Here is a 14785-nt window from a genome sequence, read left to right as displayed (position 1 = left end):
AAAAACTGTGTTATTCAGTTACATTCTTAAGAGCAACCACATGCTCTGCTTTCTGTCAGTTGCACAGATAACAAGATTAACTACCTGGATTTGATCAAAAAAAGGGAAAAAATGTTAGGTCATGGTTCACTATATTGATGTTGAGCATGTTCTGTAAATGGCATTCAGGAGAAAAATAATCTTATAAAAGAAAAAACAGATATTTTAATTATGGGCAGTATGAAAACAGGAAAGAGAGAAAGCTTTTTAAAATGACCTAACAAACTCAATCTCATTGCAGCACTACCAAGAGCCTGGATGCAGACATTAAGCAAAATTAGTGTAGGAAAAGGACGCTCACTAATGTTACTGCTTTCTCAGGGGACAACTCTGCAATGAGCAGGGGGGATGCTCTTAAACAATGAATCACAAAGCAGTTATGAAGTACTGAGCTCTTTGTGCTGCATGGCCAAGCATATCAGTACCTGCAGCAGATTTCTGGGTGACTGGGTCTCATCTGAAGGTTTACGAACTTTCTGTACATCAGTTTCCATATTTACAAATAGGGATGATGAAAATTTAGCTCTGTGCTTTGAGATCTGTGTGTGAAAAGTGCTATCTAAAAAAGGGAGGGCTCATTCTGGTTTTCCTTTTATCTTTGCCGGTCAGGGAAAAGTTTGTGTAAGTTAATAAAATCGTACCAATGTAGCAGTCTCTTGTGAGTATTAGATGGCAAAACTTGGTTATCAGTTCTAAAACAGGCCAGACGTGTACGACAGGCCACACGGATTTTATATCACGTGCTCTAAAAAGCCCCAGCATGTCCTAAAGTGCTGGTGCTTGAAAGCCTGGGGCCTGTAATGATGTTCTGACATGCACAAATCGAGCACCCTTGACTGAAGGAGAAAAGCCGGGATTTTGTTTTTCCTGAAGAAGCCTTGTCAATGGCCATTTGCCTTGTGGACTTTATCATGTCCCCAGTGCAGCCTAGTTTCTAATACAGGCAGGGCCATTGCTGATAGTTCAGCTAAACCTTAAGGCTTGATATATGTTTCCTCAAAGGTCTTTTTTCTCCAGACAGACCATGGAAATCTCTCTCTAGAGCCCTGGCAGTGGAAAAACAGACCTCAGCCTCTCTAATCTCTGCCCCATTGCCAGAGCAGCCTCCAGGGCACGAGCACAAATGAGAATTGAGACCAGGCTCTTTTGCAAGCTGAGCTTGGAGACACTCAACATAATTGTTGTATCTGTCAGCAGGCACAGATTCCCAAAGTCAGCACACCTGGTTTATTGCAGGCTGCTATAGATGCTTAATCCTGACACAAGAATAGTGGTGCATGAGCGATAAAACTCTCCACAAGGATGCCTTCTCTGCATCTTTGATGGACTGATTTGCAGGTATTAAAACAGCCAAATATCTGCACCAGGCAAAGCCCAATCCTCTATATCTGTTTCTATTTTTTTCACTAGCACAAGTGACAGACAGCTTAGGAACATGATGGGCATTGGGGAAGGAGTGTTACAGCATGCAAATCTTCTTTTGTAGGCACGTTGGTACACCAAGTTTCTCACAGAAATGCTGTTGATGTGACAACCTCATTGATCTTCTGCAAGACAAATAGATAATCTCATTCCAAATCCAGGTTCTGTCCTTCTCTCACCAGGGATTCAGAGGTACTTGGTAAGCACCTGGCACAAGCTTGTAGAGATATGTTTCAAAAGCGTTACTGTGGCCCATGCCAGCCACAGCCCTCATCCGCTGCATCCTGGAGTCTGTGCCTCAACTGGGATTTCCTCCCACAGTCCCATGAGTTCAGCCAGCCCCTGGAAAAGTCACTGTCTTGTAAACTTGTGTTTTCTTTGTCATCCAAGTGAGCTGCTATTTCTGGTACAACTACAGTTACCATGGCTACACCAGCTCATAAATAGGGTCAGAAACCTTAGAAATGTTTTTAAGTGATTCCTTGGAATAGGGAATAATCTGGCCAGAGGTAATGAAGCTCATGGGTTTTCCTTTGGAGCCACCAGGACTGCAATCCTGCTACCACTTGGACCCCACGGCCTCTGGTGCAGCTCTGGTCTGGATCGGGTGGCAACTGATGTGGCCCAACTGATGTGGCACTGGCTTTCCTGGGGCCAGGGGAAGAAGAGCCTGGGCAGGGAGGCACAGTGATCAGATACTCAGTCCATGGGCAGAACTCGTCATTCATCCAGAGTGGCAGCCGGGCACTGACACAAAGCTGGCACTGGTTGCTCTGCAAAGGAACTGTGCACCTACATCCCCAGAAAGCAAATGCCACCCTCTTTGTGAGGGGAAGGAGGAGAGAGGATGGACTGAGAGAGAGGAGGAGAGGGGAAAGTGGCCTGATAATCATGGGAGATAAGAAAGAACATAATAAGCAGAGCCCCTTAGGGAGTTTCTGCCACATTTTGTCAGTGACCAAAAAATAGCTTCATGTGACACCATGGAAATATTTTTCCCACATGTCCACTTTTGTTAAAGAGAAATGAGCCAGATTTCACTGGGAAAACAGGAAAACAAAGGGGGTGTTTTGAAAATGAACAGCATGAAAATATGTAAATTTTTAAGGTTCAGAAAAGAGGAGTAGGGGGCTGAAGCGTCAATTTCCCCAGCAACTCTACCTACATAGAAGAAGGCAGAAGGGGAGGGGAAGCCTTCCGGAAACCTGTCTGCAGCAGATGGAGGCATGGGAATGAGCAGCAGGGATGGGAGCAGAGTCTGCTGCCAGCAAGCTGTACCCCTTTCTATCCACACAAGCAGGTCCCTGCCCACAGTAATCACTTCCACTGTCAGGAGCTGCTGAGCGCAATCAATCTCCACGCATTTGTGTACAAGCTCTAGCCGTCACAGGGAAGAGATGATGCCAACACCATGCTGCCCCCGTCCTCTTTTGTGTGCCCAGAAAGTACCACACAAGCCTCTGAAAGCTGTGTGATCATCTCCAAACAAGTGGGAACACTGTGTTTGCTGCTTCTCTGCTTAGATTGAAAGCCATCGGCTGCATCTAGGATTTACTTCCCAGCTTCTCTGTGCCCACTCAAGGGCTAGGACCTGATCGATTTTTAAAATGTAAGCTAAGAGTCTCGCTGAGGGATTTATCTCATCTAACTTCAGCCATCTGAAAGGCCAGAGGCCTCGGCTGTGGGGCTCTTGCTCAGCACCAGAGCAGTCCTGGTCCCTGCTGCCAGGGTCTGTCATGTCAGAGAGAGCCTGTCCTTTCTCCGTCACATGCAGTCAGACCCCTGGCTGGCATGGCTGCTCCAAAGTCCCCTCCTCCAGCCTGACCCAAAGACGAAGCCCAGCCACCGCTACACAAACTCCCACCTTGGTTTCCTTCTGCCCCTGTGCTGCTCTGATGCTCCAAGGACAGCTCCTTTCTCTGGGGCCATTTTTGGCCTTGCCAGCCCTGATCTCACAGTGTGAGCAGGATGCTCAAGATGAGTAAGTGAGCGGTGCTTCACCAAGGCCAATGGACCCCAGAAGATTGTTAAACCTGTGGTTATACCTCAAGCCAGACTGCTGCAGTCCATGACTGAGGCACTCCTGCAGCTGACGATGAGGATGATCTTCCAATACCTTTTAGCAGGGCCCTGGACCTTGTCTCTTCATCCTGAGACCCCTCCCACCTTTTCCACATCTCTGACACCAGTCTCACAGGCAGTCACATGGGCTATTAAAACATATTGGAGATACAAAGCACCTAATAAAAACAGTGTGCGTTACCATCCATGGGGTTTTGCTGGGTTGAAGTTTGGGCTGAGGCACCAGCTCTTCCCTTTGTCAGACAGCCACTCACGGTAGCAATGCTACCGGTACCTGGATGTGACCTAGCTGTTACCCTTGAGACCAATGCCTCAGGTCTCAGAGGTGACAGGCCACCTCTCTGGCTGGCCACCTGTGTGCAACACAAGGGTTCCCCCTCCTTCCCCTGCCATCCCAGCTGCTGGATGCAGCTAAATACTCACTGTGGCCCTGCACAGCATCTCAGCAGCATTCTCTATGACTCCCTTGAGCAGACACAGCCTTCTTGGCACCAGGCTGACTACATGCACCACTCTTTAAGGTGCATCTTGACCCCTGTGGCACTGCTGAGAAGTTTGCTGGAAGCCTCTCCATGCATTCACCAGCACAGGGGAGGGACCTGGGGTGATTAGGACCAACTCCTCCCTTCCCTGCATATGCAAGTTTCTGTGTGTGTGTGTGTTCGTGAGCAGTAGCATCACTCAAAGGGCAGGTGATTTCCTTATTCCTCTTTGATTCTTCGCAGATCTTCCCCCAGAATCTCCAGAGCCAGAACCTCTTCTTGCAAAAAGGGTTAGGTCACCCCTCAGAAGCGTGTCAGCCCCCCAGACCTTGCTGGAGCTGTGCCTGCACATCCCTGTCCCCCCGCCCACGCCATGAAGGAGCCCGCCCACAATTGACACCCTGATGTCACCTGGTGGTAGGGTATATCTGAAGGAGGAAGGACACCTCGAGAATCTTTTCTACGCAGGCTGGAGGACGGGAGTTGAATGATTTGCAAGAGGAGCCCTTAGCGCTGTAAGTATTTCCCCAGAGCTCAAAGCAATAATGAGGGTGGCAGGGGGATGAAAGAAGAACTGTATGCAAAATCCAGAGGAGGGAAAAGTCTTGATGAAACCCCTTGGGGAAAAAATTCAGGTGTTTGTGCTTTGGGAGTATGAACAGAACCAGTAGCTAAGAGAGGGAGTTGTGATTCTTGGGTGGTCATGTTCTGTTTCTTCTAACATTAGGGCAAGTGCTGCAGCAGTGGTCTGTCTCAAAGCTCCCTGGCTGTGCAAGCAGCGCTGCCCTTCACGGGGTTGCATGGTTCCTCATGCTGGGCACCCCTCGATCGGGGTTCTCTGACACCCCCATTGGCTGGATGACCCCGCACATGAGCAGCTCCGGGGGGGCTCCTGAGTAGTGGTCAAGACAGGCAGCTGGTGTTCCCTGCCCCAGTGTCCAGCCATACATGCAGGGCACGTCGGTGGGGAGTTTATACCATGTGATGCTGTACCTCCGGTGTTACTGAATCTCTTCTTTCAACTGGGATAGTCTTTCCAATGATCCCAATCTGGGAAGCAGCTGTGGGAATATAGTTCTACTTGCAGTGGTTTCTGTCTTATAGAGCGCATCCTCTTTCATTTGTTCTTGGTCTTAAAACTGCTGCTAGAATGAAGGTTCTGAGATCCTGTGATTTACACAGGATCAGAAAGGGCTGAACCTGTGTGGACTTTTTCCATTGCTATGATTAGCCAGCTCAAGCAACTGAAACTGGAGCTGTGAGACTCCTCACAGGCATCTTACACTGGATACAATATTCCCTGATGAAAGCCTGGCAGTAAGGATAGTGCTAGCAGCTCTCATGAAGTCAAGAGCTGAGCATGCAAGAACCCCATCAAAAGGAATGTAAAACCGATGATATTTCCTCCTGGATGCATTCTTCTCCCAGTATGTCACTTCATGGGGGTTCTGTGTCTGACACCCCTGAGGCACCATGAAGACAAGTGCATATGAAGAAATCTGTATTTTTGAAGGCTTCAGATAGAGGAAGATGAGATCCTACACTGAATCTGTCTGAAGAAGGTCAAGTGAGGCATCTGCATTACCTGTCAGGAAAATTTTCCATAGAGAATCAGAGATTAAGGAGGGCACAGATTAAAGATTCAGCATTTGTCAATAGTATTCAAGCCTCTTTAAGTTCAAAGAAAACTAAAAGAAGGATGATTAATCTGGCCAGCAACCCAGAGATGGGATATCTGACGCAACTGAGATAAGCCCATTACCGTGTATTAGGTATAATTAGCATTTGGACGCAAGCAAAGCTCTTACCCGGAGGATTAAACCCTGGACTGAGCAGAAATGCTGTCAGGGGCAATTAGGTAGCATCTTGTCAGAGGAGGAGGTAGAGGAAGTGCGTGGAAGAACATCTTGTTCCTCAACAGCCTTTGCATTCACAGCCATCAGCTCTCACCCAGGAGCTGCATCCCAGTGCCGGCAGCAGCAGAAGAGCCCTGGCAGCCCAGGAAGCACTGGGGGGAGGCAGCATAGCACTTGCAGAGATCTTGAGAAGGAAACTCAGTTTCATCAAACATTTGTCAAGCCATCTGGTGTGGTACCAAGGACTATCCAAATAACCAGGTACGGGGAGATGAAAGCTGGGAAATTCCTCTGGGAAGTTGCTGGGGGCATTTCTTTCATACCTGTGACCCTGGGGTACCTACCCACCCATGTCTGACTGAGTGCAGGAGCGGTTCCTGAGGTGTGGGAACTGGGGCAGCTTCCGTGCTTGGGATAGGGCCCTCTCCAGCGTGAATGGAGACATCTTTGCCTGCGTGTGATGGCAAACGAGTCCCACCAGCTCAACGGTGGGAGGGCAGCTTGATTTCTGCTGCCAGATGGAGACTGTTATGTGGCATTAAGGTTGCTTTCCATCCTCTGCCATTTCTTTTGGTGATGCATGGTGAGAACAGATAGAGGGAGATTGGTAAGGAAGAAGTTAGAATTGTCCTTTTTAGTTTCTTTATCTTTCTTGAATTCATGCAGGTGAGACAGAGGATGAAGTGTGATTTGGCCAGATCCTTTTTCCTGCCAAACCCTGGGTTGTTGAGTAGCTGTTAGGTGGATACAACTACTTCAGACTTGGGGAAAAGGAAACTCCAAGGACTGAGTCTTCCCATTAGCTATTTCTTTATTGAGCAAAGGTCAGGAGCAAGGCATGGACTGAAGGAACTAAGAGGAGTTGACCCTCAAAGATGTTTTTGTGGTTAAAGTACTGTGCTGGCAGACAGCAGGAGTTGGTGAAGCACGGCAGGAACTCACTTGGAGATGGACCTCAAATGCATCTTACAAGTTTTGGGTGTTAGTCCAAAGGGTTGGAAATGTGTTAGCTGCTTTGTTTCTTCTGTTGTACTTTTGGGAATAGCCCTTGAAAGGGGTGCCAAGTATCTTGGCATGTCAGATGAACATGGTGCTTAGAAGTGGATGTGTGTCTCTCACAGTTCAAGATGGGTATCTAGCACTGAGACAGACACCCTGTCGATGAGAACTGCACCCGAGGTAGAGGCGTAATACTGTACTTTGGGGCATTAGTAGACATGCCATGGAGCAGTTTTCCGATGCAAAGCATTTTGTTGTAGGGCACTACCATCTGAATTACTCACTGATTCTGAGTAACAGTGAGGCACCAAATTATCTGTTTGGTTTGAAGCCAAACTGCCTTCACCTCTGAGTTTGGGTCTGAAAAACCATGAGTCAAAAGATTTTGTCACTCCTCCCAGTTGTGCAGTCCAGGTCATACTGATCACTGCACCTCAAATCCCATTCTGTAAAAGATGAACATGACAGTGTTTGCCTGTCCTGCCACCACACTGTGAGGACAAAGCTGTAAATGCTGAGCGATTGTTCAGGTGCTGCAGAGATGGCCGCTAAATAAGTAACTTCTGCAATTTGAGCTGATCCCTGTGTTTGTGGGCACAGTGCGTGCTTAGGAAATGTTGTGTTACAGGCGGGGGAATAGCATCTGTGAGTACTTCAGCTGCAGACACAACCATCTGCTGCTCCATTTGGGGCTGCTGGAACCTGTCCAGTCTCCTGCTCGGGACATTACAGCTGAGGCAGGAGCCCAACCACAAGTGACAGAAGAACTAGCATGCCTCTAGGTGCTATCATTAGGATCTGTCCTACTGCCAGAACAGATGAAAATATGTCAGATGACAGATTCCCAGACTGCCACAGATACAGAAACACAGCTCTTCTCCTTGCGCTGATGTGGAAGTAGCATGGGAGGATTGCTTGTATAGTCTTTCTCCTTGCATCTCCGGCTTTGCTTTCTGGCACTTGGGCTATTTCAGGACTGTCAAATACATGAACCGTCTTCGGACTAAGAAAAAAAAATACCCTTCTTTGATGGCATTTATAGTTCTGAGATTAAAAGTCCAGAGTGCCACTGGAGGTGATGTTGGGGATTAGGCCAGAGCACTACGATGACATAATGGGATTAGCCTTTAGTACCAAATCCTGAAGTTAATTCCATCAGCGATTCCATCAGCCTGGCTGCACAGGGACAAACACCTGGAGGTAGGAGTTATGTAATGGTCATGGGGAAGAATGTGACTTCAAGGAGGGGAGAAAAAGTTGACATTTATGTTCTGTAAATGCACTTGGTCAGACCATTCTAGCATACTAATTAGCATAAAATTTGATGAAGGTCTGGAATTAATATCTAGCACTGCTGAGAGTTATTGCTGTCCTCTATGGGAAGGAAGCAAAGGGCTCTTCAGTGCAGCAGTTCTGCCTGCCAAGGCAGGCAAGGTGTCTCCCACACAAGAATTGCTTCCTGATAGCTATTTAGCTGCTGTGAAGTGGAGCTTGGCTCATGTGCAGTGTGGTGCAGAAGAGGTCAGTGCATGTAATATAATGCCGAAAAATACCAAAATGTACGTATCCTGGGGAAAGTTATGGGCTTTGCTCTCCTACATCCTGAGAAATTAACTTCTGTCTAAAACACAGTCTCCAATGCTTTGCCTTAGCCTTCTTTACACTCCTAAAGATCGTGTACTATTTCCCTTAATGTTGGTATTGACAAACATAAGGCCCTAATTGCAGCTGTACCCAAAGGCCCCATCTAGCTCAGCATCCCTTCTCCATCAGTATTCAAAAGGTACTTCTTAGGCACAAAGATAAGAAAAGGTGAAGTATATCATGATGATTCACAAGGATAGGATCTTTCTCTAAGCCCTAAGTGTGTCTTTGTGGCTCTTAATAGTCACATCCTGAACTAGTCCTTAGCTCAAGTGTCCTTTGTTTGGTATCTTTGTTCAAGCATGCCGGATGAATGGCAGTGCTATCCTGCTTACTTTTTATACTTTACAATCTTTCTTTATGTTTAATATCTTTCTCTTCAATCCTGTCACAATTATATTTTCTGTAATGCTGTCACCTGACTACTGATACCTAGAAATTACAAGCAGAGTGTTGCATCCATCCTTGCCGTTATCTTGCAGACAGAGGGATCTGAGAGAGGTGTGCCCCTGCCACACATAGCAGCCCAGCGATGAGCGAGAATCCAAACACCAACCTCAACACCGGAGATGCTCCAACTGGTCCCACTACACCACGTAAGGGGCCTCCCAAGTTCAAGCAGAGACAGACAAGGCAGTTCAAGAGCAAGCCTCCTAAAAAAGGAGTAAAAGGGTAAGGTCATTTTGGAAAGAAAAGAGAGATGTTAGCTGGGTGGCTCCCCACTGCTAAACTGGGCTCCTGTGGTACCAATTTCCCTTGCACAAGGAGCCAGGAGGCTTCCCCCTGCCCCCTGGTGCCATCAGCTCTCCCACCTAGAGTTGCTCCTCCTCATCTGCTGCCTGCCCACACTTCTCCTTCGCTGGCTGGGTGCAGGGCAGCTACCCTTCCCTGGGTGCTGCTGACCCAAACTCACCCCTCGCCTGTTCTTTTCTCCCCTAGGTTTGGAGATGACATCCCAGGCATGGAGGGACTGGGCACAGGTAAGCGCTGTAGGATGTTGTTGACATGCCCTGCTTTAACACAAGCACAGTCATGCTTCAGCATGGGAGAGGACTGTCTGGAGTGGCTTCTCTGTCTTTCTGGCCTCTCTGTAGCTCTCAGGGTCTCCAGAGAAGGCTAGTACTCCCTTTGCAAGCTGCAATGGTCATGCTTATGCTTACATACACTACAAGACAGAAAGGTTATTTAGGCATGCTTCAATTTCTGGATACTTTAATTTGGCTGCAAATGTGCTGTTTGTCTCTGTTTTCTGCTAATACTCTGGCTAAGCATTTCAGCAGAATGAGGTTCTCAAAGAAATGCCAAATGCTATAGCTATTAATACCAAAAATCACAGGAACTAAATCCCAGCTGGTTAAATATTTGTATTATCACCAGAATCCTAATTTTAAGCATTTTATGCACCCATCTGGAATTGAGAAACACACACTGGATGAGCTGCAACCAGTCAGAACTTCTTAGGTATCAATAACAACTGCACCAATCAATGAGTTACAGATCCCAAATGTTGCAGACCAAATTATTCAGCATCTGTTTTTAAGATTGCACATGTCTTCAAGGGATCCCAATTTGACTACAGGCAGTTTATAAGAACAGGAGAAACCACATAACCAGAATGAATTTTCACACCAATCTATACGCTCACTGCAGAGACTATAGGAAATTCTGGTTTGCCTTTGCTCACAGAGGAAGATGGCACAAGAGAAAATACACCAGTCTGGTTTGGTCTGGTAGGTAGTACCAGATTTGAAAAGCTCATCTGCTCATTTAGCCTTCAAGTAGAATCTCATTCTTCTTGTTCTTCCCACCTCTAATGTTTCCTGAGTAAGTCCCCCTTTCTATTAACACAAAAGAAACCCAAGAAGTGTAGTGACCAGAACCCATTTCTCATTCTCTTTCTTTTGCAGATATCACAGTGATTTGCCCATGGGAAGCTTTCAGCCATCTGGAACTGCACGAGCTGGCCCAGTTTGGAATCATCTAAGGTGCCAGCATCTCTACTGGTGTCACCTGGTGACTCCACAGATCCCAGCATGGTCTTCATCACCTTTGACACTTATTTTTGGCCCTTACATCCACCTGCTCATGGGCAGAGTTGTTTTGTAAGAGCTAGTTATGAGAAAGTCCTTTGCAGATTAATTTGGCAAAGAAGTTATTCAGGACTCTAAACAGACCTCATGCTCCATGTGACAAAACTACTGAAAAATGTCTTAATGCTTCCCTGCACCGTATCCTGTCTTCTCCCACTGTCATAGATCTTCATGTGTATGGAGATAAGGGGAGACTGTATTTGAACTTTTCCACTAGTTAACTTCTCCCCTGGTTATCTGAAATACTGTGTGCATGGGTGTGCATGTATGTCCAGACCTAATTATATCAAGCTCATTCTATTTTCTTCCTTCTCTCCCTGACAACTTTCTATATAAGATTTCCATGGGTATGTCCCCATGTTATCCGAGCCACCAGTTAGTTGCTGAGAGTATATCTGTAGAGAATAGGATCAAAGTCACTGTCCAGACATTAGGTTATTTTTATGTAGAAGGAGACCCTTCCCCAGGAGTTTGCCATAAGGAATCTACTGCTAAGATTTACCTCATCAGCAAGAGGGGAAAAATCCTTGCAAATGTTGTCTCTGCCGTACTGCCCTCCAGCTATGAGCCATGAGACTCTGGCTGTTCTAATAATGTTAAATTAAAGTGTGTGTCTGAGATCAACAGCTAAGTGAATTAATCCTACTATTCCTTCCTTTTGTGCTCCTGAGTGGTTGCAATTCCAATGAAGCAGCACTGCAAACTACATTGTGTTACCTTTCCTTTGATGGGAGGCCTCTGTGACACTTCCACTGTCCCCAGGCCCATACATATTTACATGAGACATTTGCTCCCCAGGACATGTTTGCTGCTGGTTAAAAAGACAGAGAATCATTACCATCTGTCACCAGACAGTGCCAGTAGTCCCGCCTCATCTAGCAGAAGATGATATTGCATTAGTTGCTCCCTCTTCCCTGTATTTAGCATGGGGCAAGTCTCCCTTCACACACACCCCCATCAGCGGGAAAGCTTTTCTCTTCACCCCCAGCAACATCAAACTCTGGAGCTTGTCTGCACAAGCAGGCAAATGGTGGCTCCCCAGAGAGAAATAACAGCAGAGCAGGTGGGGAGGCAGAGGGAGGTTAGAATGTGTATATGCAGGCAAGCACTGAGAGAATCCACTTAACCCTATTGATTTGTGCCTCCTGGTCTCTGGCAGCCTGAGTGCTGGGGAGTGGTGAGGCACTCATAGCCACTTAAATGCTCGGGGAAGGCACTGAGATTCCCTGCTGCCCTGGCATTAAAAAAGGGGCTTTTATTTTATTTGGAGGCAGGAGCAAGCTTTATTGTAGCTACATAATATTCATAACAGGAGACGGCATTTTTAATCATTGCCTTCAGCTTGATGAGTCTCATTGCATAAGAACTGCCTCCCCCCAGTTTATCTTTCCTGTACTGAACATGTTCATGGGAGCAAGGAGTGGTTGTGGAGAGGTGAGCAAATCCTGCATAAAAGATCGATCCCCATGCTTAAGGCATTGCTATAAATCCATGGCTGTGCTATAGTTATCCTCTACTGTTATTCCAGAAATAAAAGCTAGCAGTCTTTATTTAAAATACAGCTTCAGCACCAAAAGCTAAAGGAAATTCCCATTGGCAGTCCAGAGTACAGCTTTTATTATTCAGCACTCCTGCCATCAGAAACAGCAGTAAACCGGCAAGCAGTTCAGAACTGCAACACCATCACAGTGCAGGAGCCATGGACCATTTAGCTAATTGCAGCCCACAGCTATTTCCTTGGGCAGAGGCAATCTGTCCTTTCCACTTATTCCCAGTTTCTCCCACCTTTCTTACCTTTTGAGGTCTTTCTTCTTACCCTAAGTGTTCTTTATGCAAATTATGTTTTATTTAGCTTTTACAGTAGGGGACTGATTTATTTTTTTTTCAAACTCATGTGCTAGCCTTCTATGCTTAAATGTGAACCTGTGTCAATGCTCTTGAGCTTTCCCTCACGTTACACCATCCTGTAGCATATGATCCTTTTTTCACCTTCTCAGTCTGTCTTCTTCTATCTGGAAAAAGATCCATTGGATCCAGTTTGGGATCCTACAAGCTGTCTGGCACTATTAGCATTGAGTTTTCCCTTTTTTGAGCAGGAGAACAAGAGGAGAAATTTTTAATTAGTCCTCTTTCTCACTTTTCATCCTAGGCCTTGGGAAAGCAGTTCAAAGACAGTGAGATCCTCTGTCAGAAAATACTGAGGCAAAAGCAAAGTTCTCCTTAGTCCAGGGACTGAAGCATTTCAGCAAACGGGAGGGTCCTGGTGTAGTTCCACACCAGACTGCCATAACCCCAGCTCCCATCAGAGAACTACTCCATCCTCCTTTCTAGAGGAGTCCAGTGGCAATGCATACACACCCCAGCCCTCATGCCTCGCTGATGAGCTGTGTCAGAAGATGTTTAGCGTCAACACCATTTGTTAATTATTAAAAAAAAAAAAAATTCTATTCATTAATAGTGATTACATTCATTCCTTTACTTGTAAGGAATTTTGAGACTTAGAAGAGGAGTTTTAAAACATCCTCACAATTGTTTTGTCTGAGGTTCTGAGTTTTTTCAATGAGCTATAGCCCCTGAAACTTCGATTTTTTCAAACAGTGCAAGGGTGGAAGAAAGCAAATTTGTTAAAGTAGCATGTTGAAGGACTTCAGTCTATATTCATTGTAATATGTTGTTCTTTATTCTTTTACTATAAAAACAAGCCAAAAGCAATAAAAATTAATAAAAATATTTTAAAAATCCTAACAATGTAGTCTGACTCGCTTACAAAATACATCAAGAGAAACGCAGATGATTTAGCTTTTCATTCTAAAATGCTTTCCTTGGGAAAGCTCTGAAAGCAACTCACCACTCCTCATGACCAAAAAACAGCTGTTTATCTCCAAACAATCAGCAATAAAGACTGTGATACCATCTGAGCAGCAGTTTTTCCCTGAGTGATGACTGGTGTACTCTCCCAGGTGTGGTGCACATGATTTTCTTAGGGCTGAAATCTTTTGGCCAGTCATGTCTTCTGGAACTTTTTATGCAACTGCGTGTCAGCATGTTTCTACCTATGGCAATAAATGCCTGAGATGTGAATGCCACTTAGTTCCTTCTCATTGCTATGACTGCAAGGTAGAGCCACGAACACCCATCCCCTTTTGCTTTTTATTGTTGCTGAGTTTTCTAAACATTCATAGGAGTTTCAGGTTGGTCAGGTTCAATTGCCTCCTGGTGTACGCTGACAGGTCTGAGCCTTAGAAAGCATTTTCTTATGTGCCATCTTTGGAGTTTTTTTCTTGCACCTCACCACTGAGTGTCTGATTGAAAGTAATTTGTCTTTGAATGCTCTCCATCTTGTGAGATACAATATGAGTTAGCCAGGAGTCATTTTTGGGGGGCTTTTTATAAGTCTTTTCCAGGGCTTTAAAATCCAGAGAAACATCCTTTCACATGGATACTGCTATTTAATAGTACCAGCTTTAAAGCCGGGTTTAGCTGATGCCTATAAAATTCCACAGCACACCAAAAGTGCCCTCAGAGATGAGTATCATCCTCACTGACCTCAATTTCTGGCTCTAGTGAGATAGTTAAATAAATTTAAACTTCCACAGGTAAAGAAAAATGAGTCTTGGATTAAGTGAGAAGCACGTGTTTTGCTTTTCCTTCTTTATAGTATCTAAACGACCTTAGGTATTCCAATATAAAAAAACAATCTTCAGTGTAAACTGGGTTCTTCAGAAGATCTGAAGATGCTCAGTTCAAGATTCCCATCCTCTGACAGTTTGCAAATCAGAGCCATACTCAGTATCAAGCCACTATCACATTCTCCTATGGTATTGATCAATGTGGTATGGACTAAAAATGTACTCTCTCAGTATGTCTGTTTTGTGAGGCATTTTTCTGTTTTATATATGGTGTCTTGAGAGTTAGAAAAATTCATGTCAAGAGTATCCATCACCTTTAGGTCTCCAGTACCTGATTATTCAGAGTACTTAACATTATGTCTTGGTGTTTGAAATACAGCTGCCATTGGTTGTGGTTGCAGCTATGAGTACTCTTTAGAGAGTCTCACTCTCTCTGAGTCTGATCTCACTCAGACAGTAAGATCCATGGCCTCAGCTTAGAGATCCGACGGACAATAAGTATGTATTTTGAAAGCACTTATGTAATGTCTCATAGGAATGGC

At 45.5% G+C, this 14785-nt stretch overlaps 1 protein-coding gene across 2 annotated transcripts; it reads left to right on the top strand.

Moving 5' to 3' along the window:
• The first annotated feature begins 4481 nt into the window (after nt 1-4481).
• Nucleotides 4482-11015, top strand: PDE6H (phosphodiesterase 6H, cGMP-specific, cone, gamma). 2 transcript variants are annotated; one of them, XM_010079307.1, is made up of 4 exons: nt 4482-4540; nt 9007-9196; nt 9464-9504; nt 10432-11015. In XM_010079307.1, the coding sequence occupies exons 2-4, from the start codon at nt 9057-9059 to the stop codon at nt 10506-10508; spliced, it is 258 nt and encodes an 85-aa protein (XP_010077609.1). In that variant the 5' UTR covers nt 4482-4540; nt 9007-9056; the 3' UTR covers nt 10509-11015. The 2 variants fall into 2 exon arrangements, with proteins under 2 accessions (XP_010077609.1, XP_010077610.1); XM_010079308.1 differs by lacking the exon at nt 4482-4540 and adding an exon at nt 5938-6142.
• Nucleotides 11016-14785: the final 3770 nt, after the last annotated feature.

The sequence above is a fragment of the Pterocles gutturalis genome, unplaced genomic scaffold (genome assembly GCF_000699245.1).
Source record: "Pterocles gutturalis isolate BGI_N339 unplaced genomic scaffold, ASM69924v1 scaffold51498, whole genome shotgun sequence".
NCBI classification, from domain to species: Eukaryota; Metazoa; Chordata; class Aves; order Pterocliformes; family Pteroclidae; genus Pterocles; species Pterocles gutturalis.
The sequence above is the reverse complement of the archived record's forward strand: the minus strand, read 5'-3'. Positions and strand labels throughout refer to the sequence as shown.